The 19,139-nt window shown below is 40.3% G+C and overlaps 1 protein-coding gene across 6 annotated transcripts in view; it reads left to right on the top strand.

Annotated features, from left to right (window-relative positions):
* Positions 1–19,139, top strand: part of Sh3kbp1 (SH3 domain containing kinase binding protein 1) — a 390,661-nt gene that overhangs the window by 224,607 nt on the left and 146,915 nt on the right. For 2 of the 6 annotated variants that reach the window (XM_029564792.1, XM_029564791.1), the window contains exon 1: positions 9,140–9,278. The exons of the other annotated variants lie outside the window; for them this stretch is intronic. In XM_029564792.1, the coding sequence (XP_029420652.1) occupies positions 9,267–9,278 (12 nt within the window). In that variant the 5' untranslated portion in view covers positions 9,140–9,266. Of the gene's footprint in view, positions 1–9,139; positions 9,279–19,139 lie in introns of those variants that run through there. 6 annotated transcript variants of the gene reach the window in all.

Here is a 19,139-nt window from a genome sequence, read left to right as displayed (position 1 = left end):
ATTTCCTATAGAAAATGATGTTTAGCTGAGAACCAGTTGTCCAGTGGGAATTCACCAAGAAAAGGAACAGGAAGTTACGACGGTGGGAAGAGTAGCATACATAATGCCACAAATGGGGAAAGATTAAGCAGATGGTGTGGAGAGGCTTCAGCAGGAAGTAGAAGATGAGAACGGGGAATGAAGCAGAGCCCAATCATGAAAAGACATGTGAGAATTGCTAAGGAGTTTGCATTTGATCTTGGGACCAATAGAAAGCTAGTGAGTTTTGAACACGGAAGTGGCATGATCAGATAGGTGGGTTAGATTATGGAAGACAGAGAAGACAGGCGACAGAAACTTGTACTGGCTCTCCTAATAAATAGCTCCCTACCCCCAATGTAGACAGTAAATTGAGTGATTAATGAGTCAGTGAGTGGAGAAACAAAGACTGTTTATGCTATTTTTATTATGGATATCCACGTGTTATATCACTGAATATCAGAATGATCATCCTTTTTGTGCTGCATAGCGCAGGGTCACTTTTCCCATAACCTAAGTGGCTGTGTATATGTGGGTCTGTTTCTGGATTCTCTGTTCTGATTCATTAGTCTGTTCATTCTTGCACCTATTCTATTTGACCTTGATTTTTGTTCCTCCACATGATCACAGGCTATTCTTGGCACCTTGAACTTTCATTTGAATTTTATTTATTTAGTTTTCAAAAAAATAGTTAATTTTTTTTGTTCTTTGAAAAATTCATACATGTATACAATGTATCTTGATCACATCCATCTCCAATTCCCTTCCTCCAACTCCCCTTAGGCCTCCCCCAACACATCTCCTTCACATGCCAGGCAAACACTCTAGCACTGAGCTACATCCTTACTAGTCCTCATTTGAATTTAAAGAGAGTGTGTTGAGTCTATACTTTTGGTGGTATTGTACATTTTTCCAATCTATGAAGATGGTAGATCCTTCTATTTGTATATGTATTATTTCACTTTGTGAAAGGTCCCTCAAGTTGTATGCTTGAATCTTTCTACTTTGTGCTTCTTTCTCTACATATATTACATTGCATTATTATTATGGATGGAGGTAAAGTTAGAAGGTATATATTATTGTGAGAGCCAAGTGGGTCTTCTAGCTTTTTCTGCAGAATTAGATCTATGTACCCAATTTCAGCAACATTGAAGTAATAGACCTGCCCCCTTGAGGAACAGCAGAGAATGTCAGGCTCTAAGAGAGAGAAACTGAAGCATTGAGCTTAGTTTTCCCAGTTTGTTTTCCAAAAGGTAAGTGATTTCATTCTTCCAGGGGAGAGTGACTGAAGGGGCAGAGAGTGCAAGGTGCATCCAGTTGTCTTCACTTAGTGTTATTTAAATTCCCATTACAAAGAAGAGATCATCAAGATAAGAATATTCTTATTTATTTATTTATTTTTATGTGTCTGTAAGTAAGTGCATGCATGCATGCAGTGCCCATGGAGGCCAGAAGAGGGAGCAAAATTCCCTGGAACTGAAGTTACAGACAGCTGTTAGCCACCATGTGAAGGCTGGGAACTGAATCCCGGTCCTCTGCTTGAGCAGCAAGTGCTCTTAACCACTGGGCCATCTTGCCAGCCCCAGGGTTATTCCTTTTAAATTTGAAAAAAAAAATTATATGTATGAGGTTTTTTTTTTTTTTCTCTGAATGTTATGTACGTGTACCACGTGCATGCCTGGTGCCAATGGAGACCAGAAGAGGGTGTCAGAGCCCCTGAAACTGGAGTTACAGGTTGTGAGCCACTATGTGGGTACCAAGAACTGAACCCAGGTCTTCTGCAAGGATATCAAATACTTTTCAACTGCTGATCCATTTCTTCAGTCCCAGGGATGAAAAATGGATAGTTTGGGGAAATATTTTGAAGATAGAATCCAGAAATTTGATAGTATGGGGATAAAAGAGGAGGACTTGAAGACAGTGCCTTGGGCAACTGGGTTAGGCATCTTGCTGATTGATAGTACTATTCCTTCGTTAGAAAACACTGGAGGAGGAAGATATTTCAGGAGGATGGTCGTGGGTTCAACAAGCTCAATTTTGAGGTAATTGTGGGACTGTTGAGTCACCCTTCAGGCAGGTGGATCAGTAAGTCTGGTGATCATGAAGAAACCACAGATAGAGGTAGAGATTGGTTTGGAAGACTATAAGCAAGAAGGCAACCCACACAAGACCTTTTTCTCATGTAATGCAGTTGGTACCTGTCTCCCACCTGTGGGCCTGAGGGAAAATTTCCTCATCAGGCAGTTTCTCTATAACTCCCACCCTGGCCCTACTCTTTTTTCTAAATTCTTTTCTTTTGATGAGTCACTCAGATGATAACTCTCCACTAACATGTAGGGAAAGTAGTAGCAGATGTAACACATAGATAGGTAAGTTACAGATACTTGGGTGAGATCCCAGATCTACTAGGCACGGCTCTATACAGAATAATCCTAGCGTTTAGTCCCAGCTTATTCCATGCTTAGGTGCCCTAGCATGACCAGTCTTGGTCATCTTCATTGGGAGCCAGAAGTTTTAGCCTGGTCAGAAAAGATACCTTGAAACTTTATGGTTTGTCAGGCTGATAGTTTACAGAGTTTCCTACAGAGAAACCTTATAAGAAGCTCATTTCCCATATCTTCCTGTCTTAGCTGATTTCTGTTAGTGATGTCTGATATTTCTTTTTTGAAAGGATTTTGTTTTTCTATATTTTCTGCTAGATTTTATTTGTGACAGTCTCCTTTTGAACTCTCATCATTTTGAGTCTTTTTTGTAAAATTACAATCACTCAAATTAATAACTTTATGGTATCAACATTGTAGCATTTATTTGTGGCAGAGAATTAGAATTTAAATTGTATGTAAAAAGAAGGTTACTAATCAATTGTTTCAATGTGAGCTAATTTGCAGTAAAAGAATTTTAATATTTTTCAGACATACCTCTGGCAATCTTTTTTATCGATTCTAGTAAAATTTAATTAAACTGTATAGTAGAATTAAAACATGTAAATACCAGGTGATGTTCTTAGCTAGGTTTGAGGGCATGTGTCTATAATCCCAGCACTCTGGAGGCAAAAGCAGAAGGATTGCTGCAAATTCAAGGCCAGCTTGATCTCCATAGTAAGGTCTAAGCCAGCTACAGCTATATAGCAAGACCCTGTCTCAAGTAAGCAAACAAGGAATCAAATAAACAAAGTGATGATCTTTGTTGCTTAAAAAATAAGAGATCTGGGGCCAGCAAAGTAAAGGCACCTGCTGCCAAGCTTAATGAGCTGAGTTTTATCCCTGGGATCCACATGGTGGAAGGAGATAACTGACTCTAGCAAGTTGTCCTCTAACACACATACACCACATTTAATAAATAAAATTTAAAAAATTAAAAATGTAGAAATAGGAGATCTGCGTCATCAGTCCTTTGAAGACTAGAATGCTCTGGGGAGTCTAGGTGCTAATGTATTCTTTAACTAATAAAGCACGACTGGACCAAAACCTTTTTCATAATTGTCTGAGATCCAAACTGTTGGATGTCCCTTGGGTAGGGTGAAAAGATAAGATTATATGACATCTTTAGAGTCATTGGGAATTCCATGGCTTTCATTGAGTAGGTGATATTAAGATGCTCACAGGTTAAATAAAGTATTTGGGGGTCTTCAGACTTCAGTTTATTTATTCCCATGGTATCTGTGTTTCCTTGTCTGGGAAAAAGGGAAAGGAGTATTGGTAGGGAAAGGGAAACAAATAGTATTACAGGGTTATTTTTTGATATATTGTGTGTTGCCTACTGTATGCCTATATGTATGTTTGGCATGTGCTTTCTAAAACAGTCTAGTGTATTTGCTAAGAAATACTTAATTGTAGCCAGATCATCCCCAAAGACTCACATTCTCAGAAGCCTTAACAATTGTGTTTTTAGGAACTAAGGATTAGCTCAATTGGTAGAGTGTTTTCCTAGCTCTTGAAAGGTCCAGGGTATGATCCTCAGCACTGATTAAACCAGGTTTGCTGTTGGCACAGGCCTGTAATCCCAGCACTCAGGATGAGACTTACAAGATCATCCTTAGCTACGTAGTCAGTTTGAGGCCAGCCTGGGCTATGTAAGATCCTGTCTCAACAACAAAACAAAACAAAGCAAAACAACATTGTGTTTTTACAAGCAGGGTAGTTATTAAACATTTCAGCTTGATAGGCTAGGTTCAAATCTCAACTCTGCTTCCTTCTAGAATGAATTGCTTAGTTACTCAGTGATTTAAGTTCCTTATCTTTAAAATTAGAATAACGAGTATCTGTCACTTAGGGTTGTTGTGAAGATTAAGTAATATATACAGTAATTATGAAAGTGCCCATCATACAATAATCACTTGATTGCGGTTAATTTCCATTGTGCTTATTGCTAGTAGAAAGAAGTACCTATAAATGGCAATGCCTTTGTTATCATCTCTTTAATTTGTGTGCGTGTGATGTTTGTTTTTATTCATGATGTGTGTACACATGTGTGTATCAGCATTTGGAGGCCAGAGACTGACATCAGGTGTCTTCCTCAGTCATTTTCTAGCTTGAGACAGGATCTCTCACTGAATCTAAAGCTCATCAGTTTGGCTAGGCTGCTTGGTTAATGAGTTCCAGGCATCCTCCTGTCTCTACCTTCCAGGCACTGAGATTATACACTCACACTGCTGTGCCTAACTTTTACTCAGGTGGTGGGCATTCAATCTCAGGTCCTTGTGCTCATATGGCAAGCACTTTACCAACTGAGCCACCTCTCCAGCCCATGTTTCTTTTAAGTTTTGATTATGGAAATTTTCAAACTCCCAGAAATAGACCTGAATTTTGCTATAATTGTGCTTTTTGTTTCACGTTACCAAGTCTTAAATGTCAGCCACTAGAAAGTAAGTGCCATAATTTGGGATCTTGCCTGCATTAGTCACCATTGTGTTTACAATTCCATGAAAAAACTTATTAAAACTACTATGTATAGTTGGCCTTTGGTAGATGTTTAAGGATTAGATGAGTAAAGGCTGTTTTATTTTAATCTAGTTGAAATTATGAAGGAAAACTCATTGTGTTTGGGTTCTGCTTGTGGCCTAGCTACAGTCAGCCTTTTCCATTTATTTGTTCATTGGATCACTTACTTACTGAAGCATTATCAAATTTCTTAAATAGACCAGCAGTGGCAGCTCTGAGATTTCTATATAAATGAACAAATAGTGGCAATCCATGTGGAGATTGGCTAGATGGTATGTCTAAATGCTATATTTTCATAAGTACAATTTTTGCCTGTCAGTTTATTGATTTGGGGTGGGGTAGGTCTGATCTAGTCTGATCACTTCTCCCCTAAGTGATGCCTTGACTTGGCCATCACTTCTAGACCTCTCATCTGATGCCTTGGATTGTCCCCAAACCTTCTGTTGATTTTTTTTTTTATTTGTAACACGGTATCATGCGGCCTATATTGGCCTCCAACTCACTATATAGCTTAGGATGGTCTTGAACTCTTGATCTTCCTGCTTCTGCTTTCTGAGTTCTGGGATTACAGGCATGTTACTACCATGTCTGCATGGATTGTCTCTTTAATCTGACAGACTTGTATGGGTAAAAGTCTCTTTAATGGCGGGACAAGGGCTAGCAGAGGTATGTCCGTAATAGCATCAATGAGAATAGGGAGAATGGCAGTTCCCTGGGTGCTGAAAAGGAAGGACTGGTGTAGCCAAAGATCTTTTCAAGGAAAGTGATTCAAAGATGATGGGAAGTCATAGTACTGGCAGTATGTGCATGGATAAGGAGAGAGCATGGTTACACTGAACAGGCTAATAGGTGGGCTGGGCTAGAGTACAGGAGTCATGGTGATGCTGTTAGGCAGCTGGAAGGGAAGTGGTAGCTCTTTCTACAGGACTCTTCCAGTCTACCCATAAGCTGTACTTTTTCTGGGTGGTCTGGCACATTGATGAAGGAGTTCAACTGGGCAGCAATATGATTCGCACTTTAGGGAGATAGCTAGGGAGGTGCCTGGGAATGTGGACTAGAGATGAGAGAGGAAGTAGCCGGGAGAGTTGCCAGCCCAGACAACTCTGTGGTTGATGACTAATTGGCCAGGCACCAGGAACTTCTAGTATCTCTTGGAAAGGGGCAGATGGGCCCACCTCATGCACACTCTTTAAGCTGGGCTTCCGTTGTCTGGGTTGGCAGCAGAACTGAGAGAAGAGCCAAGTTTCCTTTCAAAGAAAATTCTTTTGTGTATTTTGGGAACCCAAAAGCCAGGAGTCAGCATTCTACTAGCTTTGTTCATCCACGGGCTAGCCATAGAGAAATTTTTTTTTGAGTTAAATTTGGAGGGCATTGTTTAAATACATTTGCTTATATAAATACATGGACATAATCATGGTATCTGTCTATAAATAACACATGCATTTTACTTATGTATACATGTATGAATTCAGAAAATTTATCTTCCTAATGAGTTTTTTTTCCCTGTTTTGTTTTCTTGAGACAGGATCTCATGTAGCCCAGGCTAGCTTCAAAATCATTGTGTAACTGAGAACTGAGGCTGGCCTTGAAATCCTTGTAATCCCCCTGCCTCAGTCTCCAAATGCTGAGGTTACAGACAGTGCCACTGTGTTCATCTGTCCTAATTATGTATTTATTTAGGTTTTTTGTTTGTTTTTGTGGGGTTTTGTGTTGAGGCAGGGTCTCCCCGTAGCCCCAGCTGGACTGGAACTTGCTATGTAAACCAGGCTGGTCCGATTCTCACAGAGATCTGCCTGCCTCTGCCTCCTGAGTGCTAGGATTAAAGCCAGGCACCAGTACTCCTGACTTATTTAGGTTTTTTTGAGACAGGGTTTCATGTAGCCCAGGCTGGTCTTGAAGTCACTATATAACTGTGGATGACCTTGAACTCCTTATACTGCTGCTTCTATCCCCCAAGTGCTGGGATTACAGGAGTGTACCACCCTGTCCAACTTTTGATTTGTTTTAGTTTTCTAATTAGTTTTAAATAAACTTTTATTTGTAGAATTATTTAAAATTTTCAGAGACGTGGTAACGGTAATATAGAGTTCCTACATTTCCCATACCTGTGTTTTGCTATTAACAGCTAATATTATTAATATGATATCATTTTTGCAGTGAATGAGCCAATGTCAATATATGATTATTAAGTAAATCCCATACATCATTCAAGTCATTACTTTATATCCATTGTTCTTTTCTGTTGTTCCAGGGTGTCATCCAGGAGACTGTATTACATTTAGTCACCCTATCTCCTTACAGTTCTCTTATCTTGATGATCTTGGCAATTTTCAGCTTTGTGGAATGTTCTTTTTTAAAAAAATATTTTTTATTATTTTTATTTATGTGTATGAGTGGATTGTGTGCATGCATGTAAGTGTACCCATATCGTGCAATGTCCATGAAGGTCAGAAGAGGGGGCCAGATCCCCTGGAACTGGAGTTACGGGTGATTGTTAGCCGCTATGTGGGTGCTGGAAATCGAACCCAGGTCCTCTGCAAGAGCAGCCAGTGCTCTTAACTGCTGAGTCATCTCTCCAGCCCCATGTTTTTTTGTTCTAAAAATGGCCTCTTTCCATACTTTTGGAAGAAGTTCTTCTGCAAACCCTATACTTAAGGATGGGGGGAGTTATGCTCTACTTTCTTGAGGGAGGAATATCCAGATAAATGATCTGAAATTCCTCTTCACAGGATTTGGTCTGTTCTCTCTTTCTAATTAGGTCTTGATAAGGTGATTTCTTATCTGTCTTCTGCTTTCCAAATGTTAATTCCTCAGCACTGGTATCACCATAGCTCTTTATACCTAGTGGCATCTCCCACATTTGTTTTATGTGTGTCACATATAAACAGATCTGCCTCTTACCCACCCAGATTATGCATTTCTTGAGGACTAGGATAACATCTTATTCAAAGCCACCTATATAGTTGGCTAGAGTGCAAGCAGTTAATAGTGTAGCATATATGATTTTTCAATTAGTTTAATTTAAAAAACTTAAATATTAACCATGATTCATAACTGAACAGGTCATCAAAGTCTAAAAATAGAGGAAATATGGCAAAATGAAGATGCTGTTGATTTGGCAATCTGATTTGTGATGTTGTCCTGAAGTTGTAATAGTAGTTAATGGTACTGAATATGTGCCAGGTTCTTCTGTAAGCATTTTATATATATTATTTGTCACCTAGACAACCCTATAGATTTCTTCTGTTATTTCTACTCTTCTGTTGTTGTTGTTTTGGTCATGCATGGGATGGAACCCAGAGCCTTTCGCATGCTAGGCAAGTGTTCTGTCACTGAGCTACAGTCCCAGCTCCATTACTCCCATTTTAAAGATGGGGAAACTGAAGTGAATAGCATTTAATTTGTTTCAAGGTCATATAGCTAGAAAATGACCCAATTGGAATTTTTATCTGATACTCTGGCCCAAGAGTTTTGAACTCTTCATCAGTGGACTCTAAATCATTTAAATGGTAATTCCTCCGTTTGAGGCCCAACTTCTCATTTTTGGGTAACACTGGTCATCTACTCAACAATTCCAGGGTACCACTTTCATCCAGCTCCCACCGATGACCCTTTCCAGGGTTCTTACGGCAGGACAACACATCACGCTCTTGTCCAAATACCCGGCATCCATTCCACACTCACCGGAGTAAGATTAATACTTAAATGTTTTATTCCAGTCTGTAGGATGTTTCTGATGACATGACAGAAATCTTACTGTGTTTTTCCTAGGGGAAACATTTCCATAAAAACATTTGTTTTTTTTTTTTATTTGTTATGAGCAATTTTTGTATATTGTGAATAGCTTTATTTCTGTAAGAGTATTTGCACAATTGATGTTTCATGTAGCACACTCCCCAGCCATGTAATCTGTTGAAAGATAGTGAGCCTTTTAATTTCCCCTCTGGCATTTTTTAAAAAACACAAGTGGTCACTAGGTCTTGCCAAATACACACTCTTCTCAGGGCCTTCCTTGTCTGAATGATCACAGCTTTGGGCACCAGGAGGCAACCTGCATTGCTGCAGAGATGTATGCGAGGGAGGGAGGAGGACTTTTGGAGAAGCCACCCAAGCGGTGAATTGGCCCTGGCTTCCTGAACCATAAACAAATGCAAGCTTTGTTCTCCCCATTCCTCATTTGGTCCCAAGTATGACTCAGGGTTAGGCTGGGTCCTCAGGCTCCGTTCCTTTGGCTGTTGGAAGGAAGTGGGAGGATTTCAGGGTAGTTCTGGGACTTTTACAAACTGGAGAGGAGAGGCTGACTACAGAATGGGAGAAGAGGTATTTCTCTTTTTTTCTTTGAGTAAGGAAACAGATCCTTTTTAATTTCTATCTTATCTATGCTGTTTTGTTAGCAGGAGTTGTGCTGGGTTTATATGGGTGAGTTTAAATGATGTTTGGGCTAGCTGGTATCCCACATTTGAGGCGGGGGGAGCTGTTGGATCCGTTACAAAAGAGCCTATTAAATGTAAGGGTGCTTTTCTAAAATCAAATGTTGTGTTGGAGCTATTTAGCCATTTTCATCTCCCCATCCCCTCCCCCACAGCTTTGGTCAATGTGGACATTAATTTTTACAGATGTTTCCAATTTCTTTGTGCCTTGGTTTTCATGTACTCACTGCAGAGAGTAATTGAGATGGAGAGTTTCACAAGCAGTAACTGTTACACCATGTCACAGAGATGTTTAGCAATTACAGATGTTTGTGCAGTAAACAAATGTAGCTTGCTTTTCAGGTTAGTTTAGGAGAGACGAATATGTCTATGCAGATTGAGCCAGCTGTGGGGCATTTTACCTTTGGGGTGCACGGACATTTGGAATTTTCTTTGTGAATGGAGAAGCTATGAGTAGTGATTTTGGGGCAGCGTTGGGGGGGCATTCCCCCGTTGAATTGCTTCTTATGGAGATAAAGATACTTACCTAATGTGGTAATGCTGAGCATTTGATTTTATGTACACATATATAGAGTAGGATAAAAGCATTAAATGACTTGCTTTTTGAAAATTTTGCCAGTAGAAGGTGGTCCTGTTTTTCTCTCTGAGCCATTCATATTCGCCTGCCTAAAAAGCAGAAGTCTGTTATTTTGCAGACACAAAATAAAATTCCCTAAATAAACCACAGGCTAAGTAAGGCTTATAATTGTCACATGTCTTCTATATCCTGTCTCTCATTGAAAAAAAAATAAATTGAAGGGGAGAGATGAAGTCTGTAAAATATGTCTCTTTCTATGTTTTTCTATCAGCTCTAACTTTGAATATTTTCAGAATTTTCTTAAAACGGGAAAATAACATGGCAAGAATGAAGCACATGATTTCACTTTATTTGAAGAGTAAGAGAATTGCTTGAAAGGCTTTTTAATGGCATCTGTTGATTGCTTAGGGGACCCAACTGATACATGTGAGGAGCTTCAGGAGGTGACTAGAAGGAAGTTCATCTGCCACAGCTTGGGAGGATTTCCCTAGGGAACAAGGTCTGAAATGTACTGGTCATCAGAGTGTCACCGTTCTTAGTCCATGGATTTTTAAGTAATTGTTTTAGATTTACATACGAAGTCATGGGATTCCTTGTGGCACCTTTGTACATCTGTAGCTTTCAACTTTTGTTCTCATTCATTCTCCCCGTAGCCCTCTCCTTGCCCAGGTACCTTTCCGAGTTCTAATAAGGACAACTCAGAATTAGTTATTTATGTGCACAATTGAGATGGCAACTTTTCCCTGGGCAGATGGGAGAGAGCAAGATAGATGGTAAGGTCTAAATGTGGCAAAGTCTCAGCAGCCACAGTCCCTCCCTTAGGAACTTATCTGCTCCCTCCCCACGGTGCTGGAGGTGGGAAAGGGGAACCCTGCTGTTCTTTGTTATTTCTACCTTTATTCCCAGACCTATGAGCTACTTACTGCACCAGGGTGCTTCCCTAATCACTTTGCTTGTTTCTCAAAGGGTAAATAGCTCTGTTTTACTTCTCTTATGACAAGAATTCTTTGTGATAATTACATTAATAACAGAAACTTAAAGTTGAAGTATATAAAGAAAATACACTTAGTCTTGTTATTGGACAAGAACTATAATTAACATTTTAGTGTGTATTCTCCTAGACTTTTGTTCTGAGCCTGAATATGCATGCAGGACACACCTCTCACTATTCTTAAAATAATGGGGTCATAGTAAATGTTTCATGTTTGAAAACTCAACATGCTATGGGACCATTTTATCTGCTAGATAACCACAGAGTATCTTTAAGGTCTGTATCCATCAGGAAGATACAGTACCATTTATTGAACTAAATTCCACTTGATAACTGTTAGATTGCTTCCATCTTTAACATTTTGAATATTCTCAGTATGAAAAGCAGTACTCTTAGGCTGGGCATGTTGGCTTATACTAGTGATCCAAGCACTGAGGAGGCCGAGGCAAAAGGATTGCTGTGAGTGTGAGGCCATTCTGGGCTACATAGTTTCAGGCCAGCCTATGCTGCAGAGTGAGACGGTCTCAAAGAACCAACCAACATCCTATATGTATTATTATACCTCCCCTGATTATTTCCTTAAGAAAAAAAAATGTTCTTCTTTGAGACAGGGTCTCATGTAGCCCAAGCTGGCCTGAAACCCACTATGTAGCTGAGGGTGTTATAGGTTTGCCGTGCCTGACTGCTTAGCTGAATTTTTAAACATTTATTATTTTTGTTATTTTATGTGTATGAGTCTATTGCCTGAATGTATGTAAGTGCACCCATGTTGTCAATGCCTATGGAGGTCAGAAGAGGGCATCAGATCCCCTGGAACTGGCGTTAATGGATGGTTGTTAACTGCCATGTGGGTAGTAGGAACTGAACCTGGATTCTCTGTGAGAGCAGCCAGTGCTCTTAACCACTGAGCCACCTCTCCAGCCCTAAGCTGAATTTTTAAAAGAGGAATTTCTAGCTTAATGACTGATGTGACTTTGGTTTTATTTTTAATGAAAATAGCCAGAGTATATGTTTTATTTGAAACTACTAATAGAATGAAAAGTAAGATTCTCTTTAATCTTTCACACTTAGCTTAACTTTCTAATGGAAATTCCCCTAAAAGCTTTCAATAGCTGGGAGAGGTGGCACACACCTATAATCCCAGCAATCCAGCAGCCAAGGCAGGAAGAATTGCCACAAGTGGCCAGGCTGGTCTACATAGTGAGTTCCAGGCCAGCATGGGCTTCAGAGAGAGATGCTGTCTTAAAAAGCAATCCAAAAAGTGTTCTATATACAGTCTGTGACATTAAGTATATTCACACTGTTGTTCAGGATTCACTATTAATCCTCTCCAGCACTTTTGAAACTTAAAAACTGCATCCATTAAACAATCTCTACAGCACCCTCTCCTAAACCCCTGGCAAACTCCATTCCACTTTCTGTCTTTATGAATTTGTCTGGGTACTTCATATATATAGAATTTCACAGATTTGTCCTCTTGTGACTGGCTTATTTCATGTAACACAGTGTACTTACTCTTCCTCCACATTGTGGCTTGTGTCAGAATTTCATGCCCTTTAAGGCTGAATAAGGGTGCATTGCACATATATACCACATTTTGTTGGCCCATATATCTGTTAGTTGACATTTGCATTGTCTTCACCTTTTACCTATTGTGAATAGTGCTGCAGTGAACTTTGTCATAGTCCTACCATTACCTGTTCTTGCATTCAGTTTTTTGGGCAATATCCCCAGAAATGGAATTGTTGGATCACATGGTAATTCTAATTTTAATTTCTCTGGAAACTTTGTATTGTTTTCCACAGTAGAGGCACCACATTTTATTCTCATCAGCAACCCACAAGGGTTCTAATTTTTCCCCATCTTCACCAATCTATACTATTTTCTGGGGATTTTGGGGGGGGATTGATAGCAGCCATCCTAATAAATCCTAATAATGTGAGATGATATCCCATTACAGTTAGAATTGGTGTTTAACATATGGCCATATTACCTGCTACTAAAGAAGGACAACAAGTTTTCATCTCAGAATTGAGTTGGAGAGTTGGGGAAATGATCTTCTGTCTTAAAGTCATTAACTAGTTGAATGCTTGCATAAGAAGAAGAGATAGTAGATTACTTAAAAAAAACTAGGTCCTCTTTTCGCACACTTTGTGAAGAAAAGCATATGTAGAGCTGGTGAGATGGCTCAGGGTGTAAAGACACTTGCTGGCAAGGCTGATGACCTGAGTTCAATCTGTGGGACCCACAAGGTTGAAAGAGAGAACCAACTCCCATAAGTTGTCCTCTGACTTTCAAAGGTGTGCCATGGTACACATGCACCCTCATAGATACACATCCACACATATGCACATCCACATAATAAATAAATGAATACATTGGATTATTTAAAAAAGAAAAACACAGGTAGTGTCCAGGTGGTTGCTTTAATTCTTGCTTTTCATGTGTCCTTGCCCCCTTACTTGAGTCTATACTCAGACGGTTTATGGAGAGTGGGTTCAAATAGTTCTTAGAAGAAGTTCTCCTGTGTACTATTGCTAATTCTACGTGATTTCCTACCAGTGGGGAAAGTTAGCTATATAATTGATTTATCTTCCCTTCTATTAGGGAATTGCTTAGGAGTAAGAGACAGAAGTTCTTCCTTTTATAAAGTATTCACTGAAGCGTTTGTTTATATGTTTCAATTGATAGTCTTCAATGGGGCATTCAGGATTATCTGTAAATACTGTGTCCTCTTTTGTTCTTTATGGATACTAATGATTATTGCATAGTATTTTTATCACGGAGGTTGTAGATGCCTTTTGTTCTTAAAATCCAAAATCATATATATGTCTGAGTGACCACTAAAATGATCCTGCTTGTGCTGGATAGCTTTAGTGTCAACTTGACACACTTGGGTTGAGGGAGCCTCAATTGGGGAATTGCCTCTATGGGACTGGCCTGTGGCCATGTCTGAGGGGCATCTTCTTGATGAGTGATGTGGGAGGGCCCAGCCCACTGTGGGTGGTGCCACCCCTGGGCAGGTGGGCCTGTGTTGCATAAGAAAGCAGGCTGAGCAGGGGCCAGGTGAGCAAGCCAGTAAGCAGCATTCCTCCATGGCCCGAGTTCCAGCTCCTGCCTCCAGGTTCCTGCCCTGAGTTCCTACCTTGGGCTTCCACATGAACTGTGACCTGGGATAAGTAAGCTAAATAAACCCCTTCCTCCCCAAGTTGGTAGTGGTCAGAGTATTTTGTTACAGCAATGAAGAAACAAACCAGGACAGAAATTGGTACCAGAGAGTGGGATATTGCTGTGACAGACTGACCTTGGTGTTTTTGGGAGGACTGTGGAAGTGTTTGGAATTTTGGGCTGGAAAAAGCCATTGCATGCTCAGAGTTTGTTGCTGTGGAGCTTGAAACAGTTATGCTGAAAGAGTTGTAGACTATGGAGGCCTGGCTTGTGAAGCTTCAAAGGGAAGCCGGGACTATCAGGGCTGTTTGTGTGAGATTTTGGATTGAGTATCTGTGGGTTCTGGTCGGCTGGGGCTGAAGAATCGCTGTGATTAAGAAGAGACCAGAACCTGAAGTAAGGCCTTTCCTTTGCTGGGACAATTGATGCTGGTTAGCTGGGGCTGTAAGATAAGCTGTAAGTAACAAGAGACCAGCATCACTGTGGTAAAATCTTCTGGGAGGTATTTCCTCAGGGTCAGCACACAGAGGGGACCCAAACCTCCATCTTTAGCTGGAAGCAGGACTTGGTAATGTGTAAGAGTCTCCTGCATGGCTCTGGTGTTGAAAGCGTGAAGGGGTCACAGAGAGCAGCTGAGGCTTGGCACTCTGAGAGGCCAGGAAAGGCCATAGGTGAAAGTGCAGCTTCAGTTGTAGCAAAGACCCCAGGATTGAAGGGGTCATGGAGAAAATCTGAGGCTTTGCACCCCAAGAGGCAAGAAGAGGCCATTGGTGAAGGTGTAGCCTCAGTTTCAGTGGAGACCCCAGCTTTTTGGAGATGCCGGGACCATGGGACAACCACCAAGGACAGCAGTAGGTGTGGAATGGAGCTGGCCTGGGTCTTCGAGAGGAGCTGTGAGTGCTGTGGACAGCAGAGTCAGAAAAGTGGAGCTGCCAGAACCCTATGGAGCCCAGAAGATTGTGAGCGAATCCCAGATGTCCAGCCTTGAGCTACTTTGCTGGGCTTTGGTTTTGCTTAGGTGTGCCCGATTCTTCCCTTTGAAATAAGACAGTACTTGTTTTGGATTTTACAGAAGCCCACCCACAGTTGAGACTTTTAAGTGTTAGTTTAAGGTTGTACTGTCTTATGTTGTGATATTAACATCATATCTTTGGGACAAAAATTGGAAAGTTTGTGGTTTAATAGTGATGTTTGTGTGTCAAGTTGACAAGGGGTCAATTGTGCTGGATAGCTTTAGTGTCAACTTGACACACCTGGGTTGAGGGAACCTCAATTGGGGAATTTCCTCTATTGGACTGGCCTGTGGCCATGTCTGAGGGTCATCTTCTTGATGAGTGATGTGGAAGGGCCCAGCCCACTGTGGGTAGTGCCACCCCTGGGCAGGTGGGCCTGTGTTGCATAAGAAAGCAGGCTGAGCAAGGGCCAGCTGAGCAAGCCAGTAAGCAGCATTCCTCCATGGCCTGTGTTCCAGCTCCTGCCTCCAGGTTCCTGCCCTGAGTTCCTACCTTGGGCTCCTGGATCAACTGTGACTTGGGATATGTAAGCTAAATAAACCCTTTCCTCCCCAAGTTGGTAGTGGTCAGAGTATTTTGTCACAGCAATGGAGAAACAAACCAGGACACTGCTTTTGTACTTAGCTTGATTTCCTGATATTCTCAATAGTTGTAAAATAATCTGGCCAACTAGCATCAGTGGATGGAATGAATTTAATGCTATATGGAAACTGGCATCTTGAAAACAAGATGTTTTTCGCTGAATGGTGCTTCGTCATTTCTCACATTTAACACATTGAAATCACAGAGCTCAGTCAGTCAACAACTTGTCTTGTCTTTGTGGCACTGCAACACATGTAATTGGTACAAGTTTTATTATCTCTAGGGCCTGGAGAGATGGCTCAGTGGTTAAGAGCACTTGCAGAAGACCCACGTTCAGTTGCCAGCACCCACATGACAGCTAACAACTGTCTGTAACTCCAGTTCCAGGGAATCTGATTCCGTCCTGTATCCTCCGCAGGCACTGCATGACACAGGTGCACTTACATACATACAGGCAAAACACTCATATAAAATAAAAATTAATTAATTAATTAATGAAAAATTTTTAAAAAGAGATTGATTTATCTCTAGCTCAGGCTCTCATGATCCCTAAATAAATGTATGCCCATAAATCTTCTAGAAACAAATGGAAGCATAAGTACGGTAAGCCTTGCTTATACTTCTAATAGATCCTTCTCTCTAAACTTGGCTTAATCATTTTAAAAGAAAAAAATCCAGCAACTAAGCACCCTAAATGTCTCTTTTCATCAAAAAGACATCCTTAAGCTATTTCATGAGTGGCCTAGGGCTGTAAAGTGTTAACTCAATTAAAGTTATCATTGTGCTTTTAGAATCAAAGACGCAGGGTTTGAGAAAGTGAAAGCAGAAAACTGAGGTTTGTGTCACTTCAAAGTTCCATTCCTGTGTTTTTTCATTTAAGATAAGGAACTCAGAAGTAGTAAAGATGAATTTGCTGCTTCATTTTCTTTTTCTGCATTGGCTGAATGTTTCACCCACCAGTGATTTTAATATGTTTTGCTCCATTTATTTTGGTAGCATCTGTTCAGTCTGTTCTTGGTTTGCTTTCCTAGTCATGGTTCTCATTTTTGCTTTCCACCAGGAAACAGTTTCTCTTTGGTACCTTTACTAGATTATCAGTAAAAGTTGATAATTAATGAAGCTATGGCATCAAGAATATCAAGGCTTTAGTTCCTGGAGTAGTTCAACTATTTCTTTTGATACAGTGCTTAGCCTTTTCCAGTTTCTGCACTGGAAGAGCTAGATGCAGTGTGTAATTGTATAAATAATTTGCTACAAACCCTAACACACACACACACACACACACACACACCCCTACACCCCTACATTTAGGCATTGTTAGAAGCAGAGAAAGAAGAATTCAAACAACCACAAGTTTTTATGACCTTCAGTCATGGCTTTTATGCCAGAGGGAGATAAAGCAGTCTGGATAAGAGATAAAAGAGTTGTTAAGAAAATTAGTGAGGGGCTGGAGAAATGGCTCAGCTGTTATGAGCACTGGCTGCTCTTGTAGAAGACCTGGGTTCACTTCCCAGCACCCACATGGCACCTAACAGCTGTCCATAACTCAAGTAGCAGGTGATCCGATGCCCTCTTCTGACCTCTTCAGTTGTTGCATGGCATGGTGCACTTAGGTGCATGCAGACAATACACTCATACACATAAAAATGATAAAATGTTCTTAAAAAAGAAAATGGAAGAGACATCTAGGTCAGAGAAGGACCACTAAGTTTTAAAGCATTATAGTTTAAAAAATGACTTCGTGGGGCTGTAGAGCTCTGTGTGTGTGTGTGTGTGTGTGTGTGTGTGTGTGTGTGTGTGTAAAAACCTTGATTTTTGTCTGGTCCAATTCTATATGAAACGAAGATTTTAATGGTGTTGATCTTGCCATGAAATTGAATGGCTACAAAGAGGCCAGGGGTAACCTAAAGAGCTGTGATACAAGGCAATGAATTAAAACTAGTTTCATCCAGAAACTAGATGTCAGCATTTGTAGAGAAAAATTTGATTATTACAACAGAGATGACTAAACAAAGTCTATGAAGAAATTAGATGTTATGCAGGATTTGATGGATGACTATTCTGTCATTCCATTAATGACTGAAAAGAGGGATCTTATTTAACTTGTAGTCATGACGATCAGGTTGGGAATAAGGGAGAAGTAGCCCATGGTGAGAGATGATAAACTTTGTTGCTGATGAACTTTGTTGTGTTATGGGAATGAGAATATGGAAAGTTTTTGCTGAAAATCCCTGTAAATTTGGGGGCATAAGCAATCTAAACATACACACACACACACACACACACACACACACACACACACACCCCTAAGAGCAACAAATGTATTATGCACTCCAAAAGTACCATTTCTGGTCTTTGTTCTCTTTTGTCACCATCTTCCATGAATCTGTGTTGTTTTCCCTGTGCAGAGCCTATAGCAAGTCTTTGTGTAAGACACAAAGAGGAGTTGCTGCTCTGGGAGCTCACAAGTGAACATTGAAAGAAGCATTCTCCATTGTAATAGAAAAGGACAAGGAATTGCTCAAGATCAGAATATACATCAATTGGAATATTTTACTGCAAATGTTGTCTTGCCTACTCATCCAAAAAAAAGTACCTTAAAAAGTGACTGAGCTGAGCTTGCTGGCACATGCCTGTGATCCCAGCACTTAGGAGGCAGAGCTCAAGGTCATCCTCCATTCCATAGAAAGTTTAAGATAAGCCTGCGTTACATGAGATCCTGTTTCAAGATACAAACAAACATCAAAACCAACTCAAATTAAAAGTGACGTAGCTAATTGAAACAAAAGCACATGAGTAAAATTGGTGATTTCATATTTTTTCATCTCTGTGTTGGGTGGCTTGGTGTCTTGTATATGTTGTAGAGAAAGAAGAGGATGGCAAATATTTTAGTTCAGAAGAATAAAATCTTGTGAAACAAGTGATGAAAGATTTAGTATTTGCTCTAATGATGAAGACCTAATTTTTCTAAAATTCAGACATCTTAAAGAGAATTTACAGCCTTGAGAACTCTCTCCAGGCTAGAAAACACTCAGTGGTTAAGAGCACTTCCTGTTCTTTTAGAAGACCCAGGTTCTGTTCCCAGAACCCACATGGCTTCTAACAACCATCTGTAATGCCATTTCCAACTTTCTTCTGACCTCCATGGCCCACTGCACACATGTAGTCCACTTACATACATGCAGACAAAAACAGTCATATGCATAAAATAATAAATACATTTTTAAAAAGAGAACTCTCTTCATACTTGCTGTTAAACAGAGGTTAAATGAATGAAATGATGAATGAATATGAATGACAGCCAACTAAGTATAGAACATACTCAACTTCTGCTCTATCAGACCAGAAATTACAGAAAGATTCTTCATAAAAGTGCATTTATGGGGCTAGGGAGGTGGCTCAGTGGATAAGAGCAGGTGC

The sequence above is a fragment of the Nannospalax galili genome, unplaced genomic scaffold (genome assembly GCF_000622305.1).
Source record: "Nannospalax galili isolate Female #2095 unplaced genomic scaffold, S.galili_v1.0 scaffold217, whole genome shotgun sequence".
Taxonomy (NCBI): domain Eukaryota; kingdom Metazoa; phylum Chordata; class Mammalia; order Rodentia; family Spalacidae; genus Nannospalax; species Nannospalax galili.
Note: the sequence above shows the minus strand (reverse complement) of the source record. Positions and strands in the feature narration are given on the sequence as shown.